Here is a 23,113-nt window from a genome sequence, read left to right on the forward strand (position 1 = left end):
GTGGTGAAGAAGGAGCCAAAACGCAAAACTCTCTATTAACCAGTCGATCTATGTTCACCTCACCCTCACCTATGGTCACGAGCTGTGGGTAATGACTGAAAGAACGGATTGCAAATGCAAGCAGCCTACAATGAGTTTTCTCCACAGGGTCGCTGGGCTCTCCCTTAGATATAGAGTGAGAAGCTCAGTGATCCAGGAAGGGAGCCAGATGGCTCGGGCATTTGGTCAGGATGCCTCCTTGACGCATCCCTGGTGAGGTGTGCTGGGCACATCCCACTGGGACGTGGCCCCGGGAATCCCTCTGGACAAGCTGGTCCAGGGAAAGGGAAGTCTGGGTTTCCCTGTTTAGGCAGCGGCCCGCAACCCGACCCTGGTTAAGCGGCAGAAAATGGATGGATGGATGGATGGATTTTAGATTCCGTTGACTTGATGCTAAGTGTATGTGGTTTCCAATTTAATTTATCATCAATTATTACTCCAAGAAACTTAATAGCTGTTAATCTTTCTATAGCTAATTTGGTTATTTTTAGTTCCTTGTTTGAATTGATGTGACGATTTCCAAAGATTATATATTTTGATTTATTTAAATTCAATGTTAATTTATTATCATCGAACCATATCTTCAATATTCAAAGTTCCCGTTCCACTGTATCCGGGAACAGTTGCAGATTTTCCCCACTACAAAATACATTTGTATTGTCTGCAAATAATATGGGCTTAATGTTTTTACATGTTTCGTTTATATTATTTATATACAAAATTAACATAAAAGGGCCCAGCACTGTCCCCTGGATGTCCCACAGGTAACCTTCTGTGTTTCAGACTTTACTTCCTTTAGTTATACATATTGTTTTCTGTTCTGTAAATAACTACTAATCCAGTTCTCTGCTGTCCCTCTAATTCCATATTTTTTTAATATTCTCAATAATAGTTCATGGTCTACAGTGTTGCTTTTTTCAAATCCAAAAATACCCCTTTTGTATATTCTTGCTTATCTTTCTATAGCTGAGGTTATCTTCTCTGTAAAGTCAAGTGCATGTGTATTTTGTCCTGTTGGTTCTAAATCCATTATGCTCAACACAAAGTAAAGAATCGTCAATGTGAAGATCGTCAGTTCAATCTGTCAGTCAGTCAACTCCATGAAACTGTGTATCACAGTTAAATCTGTGTATTTAAGCTTTTTATTCAGATGTTTCATGCAGGTATTTGAAGACAGTTATGATTATCTTGCAGGGATGGTCACAGCTATCGCAAAATGCCAAGATTCCATGATTAATTGTAATAAGTTTAGTCTCTTGTGTGTCTGTACAGTTCCAGGTTTTTATTGTGTGGGTTTCCTCCAGGAACTCCAGCTTCCTCCTACAGTCCAAAAACCTTTGACTGTTGGAATCAATTCATCAAGCATGGTTGTTTGTGTCTGTGCTGGCCCTTTAGTGACTTGGCAGCATATCCATGGTTCAGATGTTAAAGATTAATAGTTAAAAAATAGCATTTCAGATCTACAACCTTTCCAGAAAGGTCATTTTTATACCTAAATGTCAGTGTTCCTGATCATAATTTATGTGACTTTTGGTGAACATGTGTAATAAACTTTTAGTTTTAGGTTTCCACAGTTCCAATAGAATTTCCTCTGTGACTATGTCTACCTTAATTTTTATATAATAGAGTTGTTACTAGTCTATTTAATTTTCATTTCATTTTTAGATGCACACAAATTAAATGGCTGTCATGTTGTGCCAGCCTGCAAAATCTGTGAATGAACTTTACTGTCATTGCAACAGGTGCAAAGAATTTTTTTCTAGTACAACCCGTCCAAACAGGATCATGCAGACCGAGGCAGCAGCCGCCGGGCAGTGCACCATTTATCTTTTAAGACAATCACAAAATATGTAAAAATGTAGGCTTCCATTGCAGATTATCTAACGTTATTTCAAAGAAATGAGGAAACAGAAATAAATTAATCTAAACAAAACTGTAGTTTTGAAATGAGAAGGGTGCAACTTTAGAGAAATCACAAAAGAAAATGAGAATATGAGTGTGCCAGTTAATAAGGGATTCACCTAGATCAGGTCAGTTTAACGTCTCCTGCAAAGGATAAACTCCCTAAATGTTTCTCAGCTGCCAGGTCAACATAGTGACACATGCCTGACTGAAATGCATCAACTGACTGAGAATGAACAGAGGAAAATGTAATGGACAAATGGGTCAAACTTCAAGTTCTTTTCTTCAAACCTTTTATCGTCATCGGCAAATAGATAAAGCATGACTCTGCAGAACTCTCATCATGATGTTTTTATTCTTCTTGTCAAACTGGAACTCTCTTTTTGTTGTATAAAATAAAATTGTGTTTGTGTGGGACAACTGGAGACGCTGGAGAGGTTTTTGATGGAGAACAAAGCACTGTGCTTGAGTAAACAGCAGATGGCAGCAATTACATTTTTTTCCCACAATTTCTTGAGTAATACTTTTCAGTATAATTCATTTATGTTTTTACATTATTTTATTATCAATGAAATAGTGTAGTCTTGCAATAATAAAATATAACAAACTAACTCTGATAACATACATTACATTTCTATTTTTTTGTCTATATTTGTCTCTACAACCCATCTTTAGTTGGTCCAGATTGCAGCATTGGGGTCCATATTACTGCAGTTCTTTCCTCAGTCTACTGGGTTTTAGAAAAATTCTGAGTTGATTTCAGAATTAGACGCATTAGAATTTAATGTTTTCAGTACTTGACCCCGATTATACACTACTTATAAAAAGTAGGGGATATTTGGCTTTTTGTATGATGTCAGAATGCACCTAAAATGAACTATAACCTTGACATGGGAACATAATTTAAACTTCTTTAACCTTTGAATGGACATGTGCAACTGTTCATTGATTAATTAGTTATTGCAGAATATGCTGTTTTGTAAGAAGGTGATTAACTACAAAAAAAAAACAAAAGAAGAGCCTGAACCATGAATCCACTTGTAATTGTGCTTTAAAGACAACTTGTATTCAAACCATCCTCTTCATCATACTGTTCACATTATGATATCATCAGCTGAGGACAGCACCTAACACATGACATTTTTGATATTTGTATCTCGTGGTATACCCACCACTGTTAGCTTTTGTTTTAATAAGCTGTTTGACATGAGGGAATTACCACTGCATGATTCTACTTAGCAGCAGCTTTTTTTTATTTTTTATTTTTTTTAGATGTCCTTGTTTTACTTAGAAGTTGATTATCTTTTTGTATGTAGTGGTCAGGCTTTCAGTCTTGAGATCAAAGACTCTTATGTGTCCCTCTTTTCACTTTATAAATCCAGAGGGAACTGAGCTTACAGGGTGGTCACTACGAAACTTTGGAGCTCTATGTCTCATCAGTCTGGCTTGCTTCAAACTACTACTAAATAGGATATCTTGAGGTTTGGATTGTCCTTGAACATTTTTTTACCTTCTCTGTTTTTGTGCCTTTATTTTCTTCTGCTTCAAAACTCATTAAATACCAAGTTTATGTTCAAATGTTTGGTCCCATTTTTAAAGCACTTTGTTAATCTTAAATGGTGAAATAATTCTTATTATCCAGGCCTATGTACTAATTGATATTGTTGGGAACCTGTAACTGTTTGAAATACAAACAAAACTAAATTATTAAATAAATAATTAAAACCTGACAAAACAAATAATTTGTGCCAAGATGGATTAAACCATTTACAGCCTTGTACTGCATTAAAGGATGTGTTGACCTTCAATGCTTGCAGTCCAGACTCATGTCCTACTGTTCCACATTACTATTCTCCACTGGTTCTGTACATGCCTTTGCTAGTGCACTTGCAGTTTTTAATTTATTTGCTGTTACAGACTGCAGCTTAGATTTCTGTCCTGTTGTGCTAAGTGGGTTAGTCGCTCCTTAGTCCTTGATAACTCCTCATCTTGTCTTCCATCCTCTTTTTTTTTTTTTTTTCTTTGCAGCAAGCTGTTTTATTCCCCGTTCATTCTTCTTCGCTCTCATCCCTCTGTCTGACCGGGTGCAGGTGGTTCACAGAGGAGGCTGTTAATGGCTGAGGAGCTGTGCACTGGCTGGTTTCGTATCATTGCAGGTACAGAGAAAACTAAGCCTTTTGTTTTTCAGCAGCACAGCACCTCGTCAGCAATGAGAATGTGGATTGTCACATTAATGAAAGGAAAGGATTTAGGTCACCCTCCTTTTTCAGGTTTTTGCAATTTATATTCTCAGCTCATTTCCTTGGGTAACTCAGCCCTGTTGTTAAGGGTTTTAGCTTTGTGTGCTTGGAGCTATGTATACTGTGGGGAGATATTTTCTCTCACTTTCTTAGCTGACCTTTCAGAAATGTTCTTGTGATAATATGTGGATGTTTGTATGTACAGTGCAGTTGCATGTTCACAGTTAAATTTGTGGTCATTCCAGAATGTCTATCTGCAAACCTACCTTCAGTGTGATTTACATAACTGGATATTATATGTTCTTTATAAATGTTTATTTTTATATTTTGGTGACAAAAGTCAGTTTCTCATATGTGACATGAGAGATTTTATGTTGATTTTTTAATCATCTGCTTTCAGTACAATTGGTGCTAATGCTGTCACATCAGGTGCATCAGATGATACACTGACATACACAAAGGCAACATAAAAAACATAGTTTATATTGGACTATTTTATAATATATAAAGCACAAGATATATATTTTTTTTTTTATCTTGTGTTTTTAACATTGTTCTTTCTTGTTCACAGAACTGGAGTTTTCTTAGGAATATTTTTTTAAACAAGCTCTAACATAGAAAGGAATGTCTGTCATTAACCTTATTGGTATCATTGCCTAAGTCATATTTTGACCAAATTATGATTATCTGCCTAATTCTTTTCTTGCAAAACTGCTGATTCACTGTGCATCATTGTTTATAAAACCTTAAAATAAGACTTAAACAATTATGCTGTGAGGCTAATGATGTTCTTAAGATATGTTATTTATTTTTTTGTGTAAATTTATATTTGTTCACTGCTTTCCTCTTCGCTCTACTTCTACTAATTAGGGTCCGAGCCATACGAAGTATGGCGGGGCCCTATTGTTCCTGAAATGTTTATTATTATTATTCTACTTCTAACACTAGTAATAACACTTGTACTAAATGTCTTGCTACATAATTTAGGCTGTTTAACCCTGTTTATTGGGCGGGGGGGGGGGGGGTATTTTCTAACAGTTAAAGTAAAAGCAGTAGTTTTTTTTTGTTTTTTTTTTAAACTGAACATTGCAAATTTAAAAAAGGACATAATTCATTACTGAATAAGCATGACTGCATGGTTTTAATGTGGGATATAAAAATGTAAATTAGCATTGACTCAACTGTTCATGATCGAGGTGACAGTAAAAAGTATTTTCTCCTGGTTTCTCCTTTATACAACCACTACATGCAACCTCCAAAAACTATATCAGCCTAACCCAGACTCATAGAGGACATTTGCAGGATTAAAGTAAAATGAACAAACATCCACAGTAATTGTTTCCCCTCAGAGCCTTGGTACCGTCTGAATAACACAGGATTCATAGTGAACACTAGATGGCAGAGCAGGAGAAGATGTAATTTTTGTCTCCCAGCAAAGTGAAGTGAGAAGGGCTGAGGTTTGTAGAGGAATCAAGGAGAAAATGGGAGACAGAGAGAAAAACAATATGGTAAATTGAAAAACTGGAGATAGGGTAGAGAAGAGGAGGCAGATGGTAGTTAACCTGGGGCAGGATTGCTCTTTTGGGGGCTTTTGTTGATGCTGAAGAGTTGAGAAAAGAAATGAAGAGGTGAGGGGAGGAAGGAGGCAAGTTAAACGATGAACAACATGGAGGGAGTCTGAAAAAAATTAAATGGTAAAAACAAGAGAGTAAGGGGGAAACAAAAAGGGGAATAAATTATGTATGAAGAAGAAAGATATGAGGAAGGGGGGGTTGGTTTCACACGGGCTTCAGCATGACTCGAGTGGATTTAGGTGCACATCTTGCTCTTTTTGGAGCATTAAAAATAGATTACTTGTTGGGAAAAACTGATATTTTTATGTCTTTTTGGAGGAAATTTGTGGATGTGTATGGACTGTGGGAATGCTCATAGGACATCCTTGTATGCAGAATCATCTGTGAATGAATATAACATGTCATCAAAGGGGCAATAAGTGCAAATTCATCATTTCTAGATAAAAAATTGCTATGTGAGGAACTAGAGGTGTACCTTCATCTAGAGCAGTGGTTCTCAAACTTTTTATAGTATGTACCACCTAAATATCGAGCTCTCCAAGTACCATCATGACCAACCTGAACATACAGTAGCAAACATATAAAACTATAACATACATCGTTATTAGTTATGGACAGTTCACAAAAGAGACACGTTAACTCCTAATGTGAGGATTATTTATTGAAAGTTGCTGCCAGCCACAGCCACACTCTACAAAACAGTAGCATTATAACAAGCACTTAAATCATCTCTTCTCCTCCCATACACACAGCAAGCCAGAATATTAATAATAGCAGCTGTGCTTTTTCATTCACACACACGCACACAGTAGGCTGACAGAAGCAGAAGTGTTTCTTCAAAAAATACTCTTCTAATCAAGGTCACAAATAAACCAAATTCCAAAGTTTCTTTTAGCAATGAAGTTATGAAACATAAAATAATCTTACAACATAAAATCACAAATCTATAACAAGAATGAATATTCCCATTAGAAAAGTCAGTGTATTATGTTGGTATGAACAACACGTGAACATCTTTTTTGTCATCACTGTCAGCGTCTTCACATATGGGACAATAAACACACACCTGTTTAAACATTAGGCTCAATACAGTCTTTCTGTCCCGCTTTGACCAACATATCCTTACTGTTAACACTCTGCTACTTAGAAATATAACCTGTTGCAACATAGCATGAAAAGGGGGATCAGTGAACCACTCACAATTATTAAGAACTGGCCAGTGTATTAATGACTATTATCTACTTACATATGTCTAACGAGAGGGGCGCGCCTGTCTCTGCACACACAGCCCTGTGACGTCTGGCTTGATTGTGGCCAACTTCAGTCTCAGGTCTGGCTCAGCATCCACCCTGCTACTGTATTTTGTCTTAATGACGGCAAGTGAAGAGAAGCCTTTCTCGCACAGATATGTTGTTGCAGATAGAAGGAGAAAGCGCACAGCCTTATCCGAAAGCGCAGAGTATTCCTTGTGTTGCTGTATCCAAAAGTCCAACAGTGACTGTTTTTTGAAACCAGTCCTCAACGTTTCATCACAAGACAGTTCTATTAAGCTCTCCTGCTTGCAAACAGTAAAATCCTTGGAGATTTCTGAAGTTTCAATGCTGAATGGGTTTCTCATCTAGTTGTTCACTTAGGACGTCATTGGGAAATATTGTCTGCGGAAGGTGAGGTGCGCAGCGATGTTGTCCCTGACCCCGTCATCAAGTTGCAGGTCGTTATCAGACAGAAAACTCTCCAAAGCAGGGTATGCTGAAACATCACCTGCCATGACTTTGATTTCGAACAGCTCCATCTTTTTCAACATTGCACTGAGTGTTCTGCACGTAAAAAATGTTGACAGAGAGTAGCTGTAATCCCAAATATTTATGACTTTCCTCCACGTAGTTCAAGCGGGCGTACCACAGTTTGAGAATCTAGGCTCTAGAGTATAGCATGACGTCACACACCATCTCTGCGTTGATCTCCAGCCCCGTGTTTACCAGCCGGTCCGGCCATGCATTCATGTGAATTGCCGCCTTGTCTCTTAGAGCCTTCAGCCCTTCCTCCCATTAAAAGGCCACAGCTTGCGAGCAATGGCAGCGTGTATTTTAAAAGTGAGATGGTGGAGAGCAGAACAAAACATTCACCTGCAGACTACCAGGATCCGACATTACCTCTAAGGAAAACTACTTGTTGGTGAAGAATTTGCTGGATAAAGAAACGACCATAACCCAGATTAACATTGGCCTGGTATTTCTAAAGTGGAAAGCACTGCAAAAGACTACAATTAGACTCGGAGCTAACTCTTCTCTTGGACAGTAAGTAACAACATAAACATTTTAAGTTAAGCTTTGACATTTTCCACAAAACGGTGATATTATTTTGCTCAGTGTGTTTCCACATTTGTGCAAAGACGAGGTGAGTTGGGGGCAGGAAGAAGAGGTAGAGGGAGGTGTGGTTCATGACACTTTGTTTTGGTCTAAAGGCAGTGCACAACAGCAAACCCTGCCGTGAAACGATTTTTCTTTTGCCCCTTTAATGTAACATGGATAAAAAATTACTTCAAAGCTTATTTAAAAAGAGAGAAAGAGAGCATATCATACATATACACATACATTCAGTGTTTTGCATGTTGCTCTTGTTTGCTTATATATAAATACTCTATTCTTTTTTTTTTTTTTTTTTTTTTTTTTTTTTTTTGATGGGGTCTCTCTTTCTATCCTTCCATTGAAAATGAATCTACACCTACATAAACACACACATACACACATGCGCCTCTTTCCGGAGGCTGGTCTGTCTTCCTTCTTGCTGGTTTCAGCTGTAGCCTGCGTTGCCTTGACGTCATGCTGATCGATCCCGGCCCCAGTGCAGTTGGTAAGCACACAGGCTAAAATAAAAAGGCTGCTGAGTGAAACAGACTGTCAGAAAGAGGGTGAGGTGGGAGGGAAAGGGGGGTGGAGAGAAAGAGAGGATGGTGTGAAACCTCAACGATATTTCAGGGAGGGCGGGACACAGAGGAAGGCACACACAAGCAGCTACTACAGAAATAGTTGCTGTAAAGGACAGGGCAGATATTTCATATTGTGCAAGTGTGTTTTCAACATGGAATTTCACTTGAATTACACTCGCTCATGATTCTCTCTGTGACCAAATTATTAATTACATTCACCACTTGGCAGACTCTGCTCTGACATAAGGTAAGGTGAGGAGGGGGATGCATGTCTGTTTACCACATTTGTGTATTTACTTTTTACATGTCTGTTGGTTCTTTGCATGTGTAAAAATTATATGTGGTTTTAGTGTATGCTCACAGTTATTTGTTGAGCAGTAGAGCTTACCAGTGTAGCGTCCTTTGGGCCATAGTGTCAGGAGATTCAAGCTGTAAGCCATGTGACTCCACAAAGAGCTTCAGGGATTGGCTGAGGTCATCTGTGACCTCAGCACACTGCTTCCATTCCTTCTCAGCACTGCCACCCCCCTTGCAAACACACACCCACATACACACATGCGCACACAATCCTACCTCCCTCTCTGTTTCTCCGCCTCCCTTCCCTCTCCCTACCCAGCCTCTTTTATTTTTTTTCCCCCTTCAGTTGGCTTTTCCCCCACCTCTCAGCATCCTCGGCTGTGTGTAGGTTAGAGCCGCAGTAGCAGCAGCAGCAGCAGTAGCAGTAGCAGCATCCATGGCTTAAGCCTGAGCTCTGATCGACAGCTAGCCTGGCCCCTACCCCTCCTCTCTGTTTCTCCTTCTCTTCCTTCTGGGCTAGTTGAAGGGCAGCGTCTGGGGGTGTTGGAGGCTCACAGTTAGCCAGGGCGTTAGCCACAACCGTACAGCTGCTCTGCTGCCCATCAGTTCTACTGTATATCTGTAACTGGGGGCTTCTTCTCTTCTCCCCCTTCCTGCACCTCCTGCTTTCGTTTCAGGCTCTTTGGAGATAGAGGAATGCAAATCTGCAACCATGATGGAAGGTAAGACATATTTATATATATATTTATTTATATATATATATATATATATATATATATATATATATATATATATTATTTTTTTATTTACTTTTTCTTATGTTGTCCCCGTTTTGTTTCGTAATTCAGGGTAATCCTCTGTGTCCTTGTCCTATAGTGTCTCATCTTCTGGCAACTGTTCGCATTTGTGTGTGTTTGTGAGGTTCAAATGTCACAAGCCATCCTGCTATTTTAAGTACTTGCATTTCAGTGACTTGCATGTTATTCTTAAGGAAAGAGCCCAGCCACTAAATGTCTACCGCTGAGGCACAATGGCGAGGCTAATTGAAGCGTGTACCTCTGCGAGTGTGTGTGTATGCGTGCATGTGTACATATGTCTGAGTCCCCCCCTTTTTCCGCTTCCCATCGTAAAGGATTATTTGGATTTATTGTGCAGGAGAGCTTATGTGCCCAGCTGGCTCACTCGTATAAATTCTCTTTGTATGATGCGCATTGAAACACACACTCACCCTCGCTGTGCTGTGTGACTATGTGCTCACACTACAGGGACGTTGGGCCCAATGTTCTGAAGAGGATTGCGGGTCTGTTTTGGGTCATGCATTTGTTCATTCACAGCAACAAATTCTTATAATTTTCCATCTCTGTTGGATTAAGCATAGTTATGAAGAAGAGAATTTGCCATTGTATTAATATCATGTCCCTTTAATTGTTGACATCATCAGAGGCATGCCAGTGATATAGGAATGAATCCCCATGGCTCTGCATCTGGCACATGAAACCCTCAATCCATCTGTTCCAAGCATCTTGTATTTTCTGTCTTTCATATCAAAACATTTACTGACTAGATGTTATTCATCTCAACAGACCAAATTAAAGATACTCAGATACGTTTAATAAACCTTTAGTTATGTAAGATTTAACTGGCAACATTTTAAGGCTGCATATGAAGACAAATATTAATCATACTAAGCACAGCATAGGAGAAAAATTATCACTGTTGACCATTTGCTTAAAAATCGTTCTTAAGAGCTAGATGATGTTCATTCATGTTTTTTTTTGGGGGGGGGGGGGTACAAAAAACCCATTGCTGTAAATCTTCTGAAAAGGAATCATCGTATTAGCATGTAGTGGGGTGTTGTCTGTGTAGTTGGTTTCTTATTGAGAATTTCAGTGAGATTGCAGTGGTTCAGTGTTTTGTAGCCATGTTTAAATTAGTTATCTCACATTTCCAATTTACTTCTTCCAATTTGCATATTTAGGGTCCTTGCTTGAGATTTTTTTTTAACTAACATAAGTGGCATCAAATATTATGTATGAGATAATTTGGCACAATCATTTAACCAAATGCCCTTGTAAATCGTTGATCTCAACTGTCAGAAAGTTCTTGATCAAATCCATATTCTTGTGTCAATGAAACTTGGGTTATTTATCACGTCCACCCCAGTGTCCGTTACTTACCTCCAGAGGGAAGTTAGTCTTCTGGCTGAGGCTACAACACTGTCTTCTCTTAATTGTTTGGTCATTTTATTTCAGGCCTGTATTGCAAAGACTGTATTTGAGCAGGTTGTAATGACAACAGTTATCACCATCATCTGATTGTACCTTGCCAATATGCAGTTTAAAATTGGACAGTTCTGATTTTTGCAATTACAATAAGGTCACTCTCTTTTTTGAGATGTGTTTATTCAACACACATATACACACACATACACAACATTAAAGTGTAATAAGCTTGTTGAATTTATGTAACAGTCACACAAAATCTGGTAGGTAATATTTTAAAAAGGTTTCTAACCCATTGTTTTCCTTTTGTATTTAGTTATTCAAATGATGTTTTTGTCTGCAAGGTTAAAAAACATACAAAGTTGGAATTGTTTTGAATTTTTCTAATCTTGCAGGACACAGCCATATTTAGCATTTAGCATGTGACAGCATTTTCTGCTCAGTGTTGAACACAAAATCACCAAAGCAAACTTGCTCATAGTTTAATGACTGTGTTATTTAATTTGAAAACATGAAGTTTTTTGTTTTTTTTCTTCTTCTTCTTTTTTTGTCTCTTAGAGTGGAAAATAATGAGCTGATTTAGCACTTCTCTTCTCCAGCAAGCTTGCTGTCTTGTCAGTGACTGCATTTGTCAAGAGCCAGGTTGTTAGGTAACAGCTGAAAGGGGGGGGACAAAAAAAAAAAAAAAAAACGGGAGTGTCTGCTAACTGCTTCCTCCCCTTTAGCATAGCAAGTGCAGGCTTAGCATCAACTGTGTGAGCGCAGGATTACAGTCAGGTGTTAAAATTGGATGCTAATCCTTGTTAGCTCTGCTTTTTAAAGCTCAATGCCATGGTTATCATGACTGTCTCCTACTAACACAGGGTAGATGATGTGAGGTGGTTACTTAATTGTAATTGAAAGAGGCATTCAGCCTGTAGTTTGTGGTCATTGCATTGATGTCCAACCCATTTCCTCAAGACACAATGTGAAGGACAAAATAGAAAACAAGGATCATGTTGAGCACCTTTGCAATAACGACAAAATAAAGTGGCCTCTGCAAAACATTTGTAACTGGAAATGATTGATTGTTCTCATTGTCTCAGTAACTTTAGCTTTTAGCAACATGAGCACCATGTTAAAACAACATGCTAACACTTATTGTGTCTTGTAATATGGAGAAACACTGGACAGTGAGTGCCTAGCTGCTTTTTAGGTGATGTTCAGCTGTTCTGGAAAATCTTGATCTACTTTTGCATGTTAGAACTTTCTAAAACTCAACCATTTCTACATGGCTGAGGTCTTATTTTAGCATTGCTACTTCCTGTTGTTATTTATGTCTGTTTGGCTAGCAGTGCAGGAATTAGCATAGGATGCTGCTGTGACGTCTGCCTGCTGGCATTAATGTTATTTAAAAAGGATTGCAGAGGAGATGCTGTACATAAGTTCATTATACTTTTATGCATTTTTACAAAACGTCCGAAACCAAACTATTAAATTAATTTTGTATCTTAACCGACACTATGTTCCTTTGTAGTTTTCACCAGTTTAATCTGATCTCTATCATAGCCTGCTATAAATCTCCCTGTTTTGTGTGTGTGTGTGTTTTGTGTTTGACGAGCACATTGAAAACTGTTAGACTGATTGCACCTGAAATCAGTCTCACTCCATGTTCACTTAAAGTTACATTTTATCTTCAGACGATCACTAGTAATCTTTTTGGAAATATTCTTGTTCTGCATATGTTAAATTAGAAAACTTTGTACTGATAGTGACTTTTTCCCAGCTTGCATGTAAGGTTCTAGAATGCGCCGCTAGGTGGCAGCAGCAATTGTAGTAGCTCTGTTTTTAACTTATGATTTTTTTGCAATATAGCCGTCTTTTTTAAGATATCAGCTGTCAATCTGTGTCTGTTCGGGTAGATTTTTTTCGCGCTGGTCAGAGGCTGTGCTATACGGGAGATTTTTCTGAATATTTTTTCTTTTTGCAAGACTTGTTATTGTGAGTCTCCATGGCAACGAGACTTGTTTACCATCGGGATCAACTGATAAAACTCTCCAAACTCAAGATTATCAGTGAAACAACACTTCAAATCCCAACGGAGTTGAAAAGAAAGAGAAGAGGATGCAGGGCAGGAGCGAGGCAGAGAGAAAAACGGTGGCGATTCAAACCGTTTCTTCCAACGGTTGTTATGGGAAACGTGAGATCGCTAGTTAACAAAATTGATGAACTTCAGGTGCTAACCAGGTCTCTTAAAGAATACAGAGAGTGCAGTATTATGTGCTTCACTGAGACATGGCTGCATGAACACATCCCAGACTGTAATGCGTCTGTACACGGCTTCAGGACGGTCCGTGCAGACCGCAATAAACAACTCAGCGGGAAGCTGAAGGGAGGTGGAATTGCGGTGCTGGTAAACCAGCGCTGGTGTCATCCTGAACATGTCACTGTTAAAGAGAAAATCTGCAATAGAGACATTGAACTGCTAGCTGTGAGTCTCCGCCCGTATTATTTACCCAGAGAGTTCACATGCGTTATTCTGGTAGCGGTATATATATTACCTGGTACCGCTCCAGACGCAGCCTGTGATGTCATTAACTCTGTAGTGGCCAGGCTTCAAACACAACATCCAAACGCATTTGTGGCGATCTCTGGAGATTTTAACAACATCTCCCTCTCTGCAACTCTACCAACTTTCCAACAGTTTGTCAGCTGCTCCACCAGAGAAAACAAAACGTTGGACTTATTTTATGCAAATATTAAAAATGCATACAGCTCCTTTGCCCTGCCACCTTTAGGAAGATCAGACCATAACCTAGTTCTTCTCTCCTCCTCCTACAAGCCCATCGTTCAGCAACAACCAGTCATTAGAAAGGCTATTAGAACCTGGTCTAATGAAGCTGAAGATGCTCTGAGAGGATGCTTCGAGGCTACAGACTGGAACGTCCTATGTGAACCTCATGGAGATGACATCAATGCCTTGACTGAGTGTGTGACAGATTATATTAACTTCTGTGTGGACAGCACCGTTCCAACAAGAACAGTGAGGTGCTTCCCCAATAACAAACCCTGGATCACCAGTGACCTGAAAAAGCTGCTGAACATCAAAAAGAAAGCTTTTAGGGATGGAGACAGGGAGTTATTGAAGTCCACACAAAAACAACTTAAAACACAAATGAAGAAGTGCAAGGAGGACTACAGGAAGAAATTGGAAAGTAAGCTTCAGAAAAACAATGTGAGGGATGTGTGGTCAGGAATGAAGAAGATCACTGGCTTCGGGATAAAGGAGGATCAGACTGATGGAGGTCTGGACAGAGCGAATGAACTGAACATGTTCTTCAATAGGTTTAGCTCACCTCCTGCTTCAACCCCAACTAGCCACACACCCTCCATGAGCCCACAGCTTTCCTGTCACACCTCCACTCTGTCACCCTGCAGCTCAGTCAAGGACCTGGACACAACCTCATCTCCCTCCACATCAGGACTTCCTGAAACCTCCTCTGCCTCCACCTCCACTCTGTCTGTCTCCTGTAACCAAGTCATGCAACAACTGGTGAAACTGAACCAGAACAAGGCTGCAGGTCCAGATGGTGTCAGTCCCAGAGTTCTCAAGACCTGCTCAAAACAGCTATGTCCGATTCTCCAGCACCTGTTCAACACCAGCCTGAGCCAGAAAAGAATCCCGGTGCTGTGGAAAACATCCTGCCTTGTTCCAGTGCCTAAAAAACCACAACCAGCTGAACCAAAAGACTACAGACCAGTCGCCCTGACATCTCACGTCATGAAAGTCCTGGAGAGACTCTTACTGGCTCACCTCAGCAAGCAGGTGAACACCTTTCAGGACCCACTACAGTTTGCATACCGTAATGGGCTTGGGGTTGAAGATGCCATCATATACCTGCTTCAGAGAGCCCACTCTCATCTGGACCAGTCAGGCAGCACTTTGAGGGTCATGTTCTTTGATTTCTCAAGTGCTTTTAATACGATTCAGCCTGCTCTGCTGTGTGAGAAGCTGCAGAAATTCCAGGTGGATCCCTCCACAACCACCTGGATTTACGACTACCTCACAAACAGACCACAGTTTGTGAGACTGAAAGGTTGTGTGTCTGAAATGGTGGTCAGCTGCACTGGAACACCACAAGGGACTGTACTTTCACCATTTCTATTCACACTGTAAACCTCAGACTTCCAGTACAACTCTGAGTTCTGTCATCTGCAGAAATACTCTGATGACTCAGCAGTTGTTGGGTGTATCAGTGATGGACAAGAAGCAGAGTACAGAGAACTGGTCGGTCAGTTTGTGAAATGGTGCGGTGACAATCATCTCATCTTGAATACCAAGAAAACAAAGGAGATGATTGTTGACTTCAGGAGGAACAAGAACACACATAGAAGTGTTTCCATCATGGGAGAGGAGGTGGAGGTGGTGGAGGAATACAAGTACCTTGGAGTTCAGCTGGACAACAGACTTGAGTGGAAAAGCAACACTGAGTACATTTACAAGAAAGGTCAGAGCAGACTCTACTTCTTAAGGAAGCTGAGATCTTTTAACGTCTGCACCAAAATGTTGCAAATGTTCTACAGGTCTGTTGTTGAAAGTGCAATCAGCTTTGCAGCAATCTGCTGGGGCAGCGGCATCAGAACCAGAGACTTGAAAAGAATTAACAAACTGATCAAGAAAGCCGGTTCTGTGCTTGGAGTAACTCTGGAGCCGCTGGAGTTGATCATCAAAAAAAGAACTCTGTACAAGCTGACGAAGATAATGGAAGATCCTTCACACCCTCTACACAACGCCGTGACGAAACAACAGAGTGTGTTCAGTGGGAGGCTTGTTCAAGTCCGATGCAAGACAGAGAGATACAGAAGATCCTTCCTTCCAGCAGCTATCAGGCTGAAGAACAAAGCCCTTAATTAATTAATGTGATTGTTTTACTTTACTAAAAAAAAAAAAAAAAAATTACTACTACTACAATATTGAATTTCCCTTTGGGATTAATAAAGTATTTTTCATTCATTCATTCATTCATTCATTCATGTAAACCTCCTATTGTATACAAGAAAACATAAAAAAAACATGTGGAATATCCTGACATTTTCTCATGCCCCCCAAAAGCCAAAACTCTATTGGGCACTTCCTCTTGTTTCACCCCAGGCTGTGACACAAAATGTCATGTTTCTAGATTGCTAAAAAGTTTAATTACCGTGCTTATGTTTTGAATGGGAGGGCCTTTTAAATTCTAATGACCCCCTGGTATTTCCTGTCAAGTCAGTCATGTGTACCGAATGTTTTTTAGAATGTTTTCACATTTTGTGGATTCTCAGAAATAGTATAGCCCATCACAGACACTTGAGGGACTTTAAAAGCACAGTCTTGCTAATCTCAGTTAGTAGCAGAAGGACTCAGACTGTCTCATGCAGCCTGCCTGGCTGAAACTTGGATAAACCCTTGACTGAAATGCTGCAAAACAGAGCACCATATGGTGGGCTTTAACAGTCTATTAGTTGTTTTTGCTTGAATGATCATTATTTAGTTTTTTAATATAAATATAGCTAATTTGAGGACACCTTAGTGCACACAATTATCCTGGTTTTGTTATTAAATGGTTAAATATTAATGCAGTTTTGTTCTTGTGGGGCAGCTTGTGACACACAAGCTTGTAGGGTTATTTCTGCTAACTCAGCTTGTCAAAATAATCTGAGCATGAATATCTCTTTCAGTTAGAGTTATTGTGAATGCACCACGATACTGCTGTTTGTGGATAAAGCAGTCCTAGTTCGTGTGTCTTAAGCCAGCATTATCTATCACAATTCAAGTCTTTGTGAAACAGCCATGCATTTCTATTAAACAGCATCCTCGCTAACTGTAAAATGAACTTACTCTGCAATTTAAATCTTGTGTTTATTTATTTTTTTAAATGATTTATTTTGTGGCTACAGAAATGTGGGTTAAACATGGACAATGTCAAAGTGGTAACATCTAAACTTAGTATACAATCTATGATTTCTATTGATAATGGATACAAGGGACTGCAGCTTAAAGACTGCCATCTACTGTATTCATGTGACCGCAGATCATAGTGATTTTATGAAGCACCCATGATATTGTATAAATCTGCAGAGATATATTGAAGAAATATTGGGGGAATATGCTGGAGTCCTTTATGAATATTTCATATTGTTGCACTAATTTGCAATGGGGAAATATACATTTTGCCAAACAAAGAAGCCATTGTTAAAATGTTGTAGTTTGTTATGAATGAATAATATTTTTGGGAGGTCTCCTATCTTTAAAAAAAAAAAAGGGGGGGGGGGGGGGGTAGTTGTGTATTTATTAAGCTATGTCTAGAATCACTGTGTTTGCTACATGGTTCGGTGCATTTACTGTCATTTTGATTGAAGGGTCTAATGCTTGTGGTTTAAATGTAATGTAATGCTCAACTACTTTTACATAACAACCCCCCAATATAATATGTGACCCTGATACAACAGCTGGTAACTATGTCAGAAACTGGTGACAAGAAATCTAAAAAGTCCAAGATTAAGCAAGGTAAATGTCTATTCAGTGTATGCACATCAACTCTGCTCATTTTGCTATTTCAAGTTATCATGGCTTTTGTCTGTCTAATAAATGTCCGGGCTTCACATGTACATATTCAGTTGTTTTTGAATATATATTTGTTGAGTTTTTATGGGGGCAAAATCATAAAGAATGCCAGAGGTGAAGGGTCAGCACATTTCTTCATTGCAATGAAACTAATAATAATAGTATTTATATCTTCTTTAATTTTTTTATGATATGCCCCCACCCATTCCAGACCCAAACAAGTAAGCTTATGTCAGATCAAACACATAACTTATATGACTTGATGCACTCAAAATCGCTCTTTATGTCCTAGGAGAAATTTTATGATGCCATGAAATGGAGCAGCATGCCCCAAACAAATGAGACAAGTTTTTTTCTTTTGTTTGTTTTGTTTTTTTATTCCCACCTATCCTCAAGAGGAGCAGATAAAAGCTGTGTGCATACTTTCATAAAGATAATGTGATGGATGTGATGGAGGTTTAAAAAAAAAAAAGAAAGAAAGGCAATTGTTCAGTGCTACGCTGAAACACAAAACAATCCAATTCCAGCCGCTATGTTTTGTTGTCCTCCTTTTTTGATTAATGGGACTTTTTTATGCGTTCAAGCCCACGCAGGTTTAAAATCACACTGGGAAACATTGACAGCTGCTGCATTGGCCTGGTGGTAAAAACAAAGCAGACCATACTGGAGTCCACAGTATTTTCCTGTGAATACACCTATTTAAGATCACAAATCAGCAGAAGACATTGCATCTATAATAGAAATATGTTCTAAGGATGGGGTGAGAGGCTGGCTCTGACGTAAGTACTTAAGTGTCAGTGAGTCACTGGCTTTCCTAATAATAACATACACTAAGTGTCTGCATGGATCCTAACATGACATTAGACACAGCCGATACGGAATAAGAAAGTACGCAGATGTGTGTTGCGTATTTGAGTTTGTGCTTAACCATAAGTTGAACAGAAACTGACATTAACTTTCCTACAATGAAGAGAAACAAGAGGGTTAATTCAGGAGACAAGCAGACAAAACAAACCTGCTTTTTCTTGTTTATACCATATTTATCTATTGGTAAATCCTCACATCATGGCACCCAAATTCTTTCTTGTTCTCTGTGCACACAAACAGAAACGTGCTTATGTAATGATGCCCAAGATTCAGAGCCAGATAAACCAACATGTTTGAGTAATCCAGTGGCAGCTGGGAGGAAATACAGTTCTCTTGCTGTATTATCAGACTGTTTCCCTGAGTGTTGCATCAGATTCTGCATGAAAAATGTCTCGGCCAGATAGCTCATTGGATAAAAAGAAATTTCTCTGCTTGCAATTTATGCATTCGGCAGTGAGATGCTTTAAAGATACCAGTGATGCACATGGTTTAAGCAGTACTTTTCTATGAATAAGTAATGTTTTCCTTGGATGAGTTGCTTTCTGTCTCCACATTAGTGCTGAGCTGCTTTATTCAAGTAGAGATGTTACACATGATGAATTAAAAACAAACAGAGAAGCGCAGATCACTGATCCCAATAGGCTGCTGTTTTCAGCCTGACAGGCCCGTTCTCAGTTTGCTGTCAGAGCAGTTGGTGAATTGCAGTCATAAATGAGCAGTCTAATTTAATCTTGAATCAGCTGCATTAGCTTTGTCGAGAAAAGCAAACTAGTGTTGTGGCTGCTGAAGCACTGATGTCAGCACAGTGATGACACTGTAGGTGGACTTGTGTTTACATGGTTGACGATGTGAAAGTGACTCATCAGTGTGGATCCATCAACAAGCAGCATTCAGAGAAGAAACAACTGAATTTAGTTCAGAGCGCTGTGATTATCTTTATGCTACATTGTTTGGTAAAAAGAGCTAAGGTACAATATTATGGAGGTGTTAGGGTTTGCACCCCAATATGACAAACAATCCCATGTGTACATTAACTTCTGGTATGAAGATGGCTTAAAAACATGCTAATAGATGTACAGTCTTACCTGTGTGCATCTCCTTTTCCTCATACCTTTTTCCACATACATCGTTGCACCACACACACCACCACCATTAAAGATTTACATTTACATCAAATACTTCACAACTATCCAAATAATGGAGTCCCAGTCCACAACATAATGTTAGAGATGACTTAGTTGGAGAAGACACAGTAGCACAGAGGCCAACACATCACACCTGATACCAAAAAGAGAGAGAGGATTTTCTTAAACAGCCATTCACAGCAATGAGAAGTTAAGAAATTGAGGGCTTGTAGGGTCAGGAAAGGAGATGAAGTGATTTAAAGCTGTCTAAGTAAAAGAGTGCAAGAGATAGATGAAGACCAACTAAAATGTGTCAGAGCCCTGAGGGAGAGAAAAAGGCCAAAAGGAAGCAGAGAGGGCAGCATGATCATCACAAAAGGCCGGCATTTTGTTGAGTCACAATTTTTTTCCTTAAGTACGGGGAATTTTTTACATGATCTTTGGGAAAGATGATTTTAAACCTTAAAAGCAAAAAGGATAGCTTTGAATTGAGCATTATTTTTATTTTTTTATACTGCATTTATTTTTCTTTCTGTAGCATTTTTTTATAACATGTTTCAAAATGACAGCTTCAGGGATTTATTCTTTTTTTTCCCATCATTCCCCAAAAACTAAATCATGGTTGACTATTGATCTGGATCACCGTCTGGAAACACCTCTCACTTATTTATCTTTGTTTATAGTTTACACGATGTTGTCCGACCATTAATAACCATCCTCTTTCTGTTCCTGTTCCTTCTTTCATATTTTTAAGAGACTGGGTAGGCATGACAGAGAAGCCCTCGGGGAACTTGGCTTCATTTGGTGATTTTATATTAATATGCTTCTCTACATAATGTATTCATCTCCCAAGCTGACTCTTAGTGCTTGGCTCAGTCACTTTGCTTGATTAATAGATAACACAAAAGCATATTTTAGTTAGATTGAATTCATTTGTGTCTTTTGCTCAGTTTTAAGATGAACTTCTTTAAGTACTCATGCGCTGATTAAATCAAACCAGTTTCATTGCTACGTCTCAATTGGAGATTCCCTTAGTTTCCCAGTATACCTTTCAACAGGTGTGGGAACTAGGATCACAGTAGGTATAAATATAGAAGATGAAATTCAACAATAAGAAAAATAAAACAACAACAACAAAAATAGAAAAACCGAAATGATAGTCTGAATATGTGCTATTGTGTCAGGATGTTAACAGTAGTTCCTTTGGTTGATTTGATTGGTAGGATTCACATTGCATTGTCTCGAGATGAATTCATCGTTTTCTTTTCTCTCTGAAAAGAACTAATAATTGCATTCTCATTAATCAAACACAGTTTCAATATTAGATGTATTTTTCTTCTGTCTGTAAATGTGTGACTAATCTGCTTTTTGCTATCTCTGTGGGTGTGTCTGGGTCGAGTGCATGTGTATTTGTACTGTATGGCTACAAGCCATGCCAGTGCAAACAGATGTCAGTTTTAATCAGCTGAAGATACACGGACACAGTGACGCAGAGACACAGCTACAGGAAGAGATTAGCAGTGTTTACATTGATATTGGGTGGGTTAGAAGATGTAGAGATGATGGATGAATGGAAAGGCTCGGGGGCTTAAGAGAGCTATATTCAAGGACTGAGTCCAAGAGAAGTGTAATCCATATGGGATGCATACATTTGGTTAGTAACATTAAATGTGGTGGGGGGGTTTTCTTGTTTTGTTAATATATACACAAACTGTGTAATGTTGAACAGTATTTCACTGCTGAGTTCTCAAATTTTAAAACTACATATTTTTTTTATGTTCTGTATGTGAGACATTATAGCCCAGTCTCAGTGGCTGTAATACCCATGTCTGTCCACAGAGCAAAACCAAATGATAGTTGGTAATTAAAATGATAAAAAGACCCAGAAAGGAAAAACAGGACAGTTATAATGCAGAACTGTAACACTTTCCTTCTCGAGGAAGAATCCCATCTGCTGACACATTGTTGTTATGTAAGACTACTACAGTAGGCAAGAATGACCTTCTGCCCTTATTTCAGTGTAGCTAAAGAAGTATTTGACTGAAGACATGGTTGTTTAATCAGTATTTTGCAGATACATTATGTTGTAAAACTAACTGAACAAACCAGTAGCACCGATCCAAGCTAAAACATTGGTATATTAATGATTTGTAAGATGTAATTTTGTGTTTAAATTTCCCTAGTATGTCATATTAAAAGTCATATTTTATCTTTTTTATAATTGGATATGAATGAAAGTGATTGTGCTAAATCAGCATGCACTATTGTCTCGTATTCTCTCCTTTAATCAACATCGTATCAAGGCAAAATTTGGAGTATATGCAAACATCAAATCGCTTTGTATTAAACTAATATAGTACTGTATTATGATCTAACTTGTGATTTACACTTCTAGTATTTTTGTAAAAGCAGTGCAGTGTTGCCCATCATGTTGAGCAGCTTTTGCAACTTTATTCTTTCCACACCTGCTGTGAGGCTCCGCAGCGGTCCTCAGCTCATAGCCAGCCTTTTTGTTTCTTTGAGTCACTGGTTCTGATGTTTCTGTACTGATGGCTTCAAAGAAAACTGGCCCCTCCGCTACTGACTTACAGAAAATGTACATAAAAATAAAATAAATAAACAAAAAAAGATGTACATGTTACTGCAAACACTTAACAAGAAGTACTTCCTCAAGAAGTACAATGTCCTCTATCCCTTGTTGTAGACTGGCTCTGTTGTGTTTCTAGTTCAGTCCTCTCTCCAGGTGAACAGCTGCTTATCTGTAATGCTCCGCCACCTCTTCCTCAGTACAGATATACAGTTGGTTTGGTCCTACTCTTCCTAAATTTAATAATGGCCTTCTTTTTGCCATTCACATATAAGACAAAGTGATTGTTTCCAAACCATGTATCTGTTCTGTCTGCATGCATTAAGCTGTACGGCTGATTTACTGATATTTCTGTGCTAAAGAATTGAAAAATTGCCATTTGGTAGATGCTTCATTTAAATGTCTATTTGTACTGCATGCACTAATCTAAAAGTTGGTTTGGCTGTATTTAGATTTGGATTTATCAACACTGAACTGTATATTACTGATATACCAGGCTATATGTTGGACAGTAAAAAGCATGCAATCACATAATATACATAATCAAAGATGGCTTGAAGTAAATTCAGAGCAGTAAGGACACCACATTGTCTGCTATAACTGAAAGCAGATCTTTGTATTTAGTAGCTAGTGACTTCAAAACGTTACAGGTCTCTCTTAGGATCTGTAAACCTATAAAATATCCTAAGATCCCTTTAAGATTTAACCTTATCAGAGTTGTTTCTATTTTTATCTGTTTATCATTTGTT

General features: G+C 38.7%; 1 protein-coding gene across 9 annotated transcripts in view; it reads left to right on the plus strand.

Annotated features, from left to right (window-relative positions):
- Window positions 1-23,113, plus strand: part of sgip1a (SH3GL interacting endocytic adaptor 1a) — a 75,461-nt gene that overhangs the window by 9,942 nt on the left and 42,406 nt on the right. For 7 of the 9 annotated variants that reach the window (XM_042005567.1, XM_042005572.1, XM_042005574.1 and 4 more), the window contains exons 2-3: window positions 3,970-4,097; window positions 9,659-9,703. In XM_042005567.1, coding sequence (XP_041861501.1) covers window positions 4,055-4,097; window positions 9,659-9,703 — 88 coding nt within the window. In that variant the 5' untranslated portion in view covers window positions 3,970-4,054. Of the gene's footprint in view, window positions 1-3,969; window positions 4,098-8,864; window positions 8,932-9,658; window positions 9,704-23,113 lie in introns of those variants that run through there. The other 2 variants (XM_042005573.1, XM_042005571.1) reach the window with 2 other exon arrangements.

Source organism: Melanotaenia boesemani, chromosome 14 (genome assembly GCF_017639745.1).
Source record: "Melanotaenia boesemani isolate fMelBoe1 chromosome 14, fMelBoe1.pri, whole genome shotgun sequence".
NCBI classification, from domain to species: Eukaryota; Metazoa; Chordata; class Actinopteri; order Atheriniformes; family Melanotaeniidae; genus Melanotaenia; species Melanotaenia boesemani.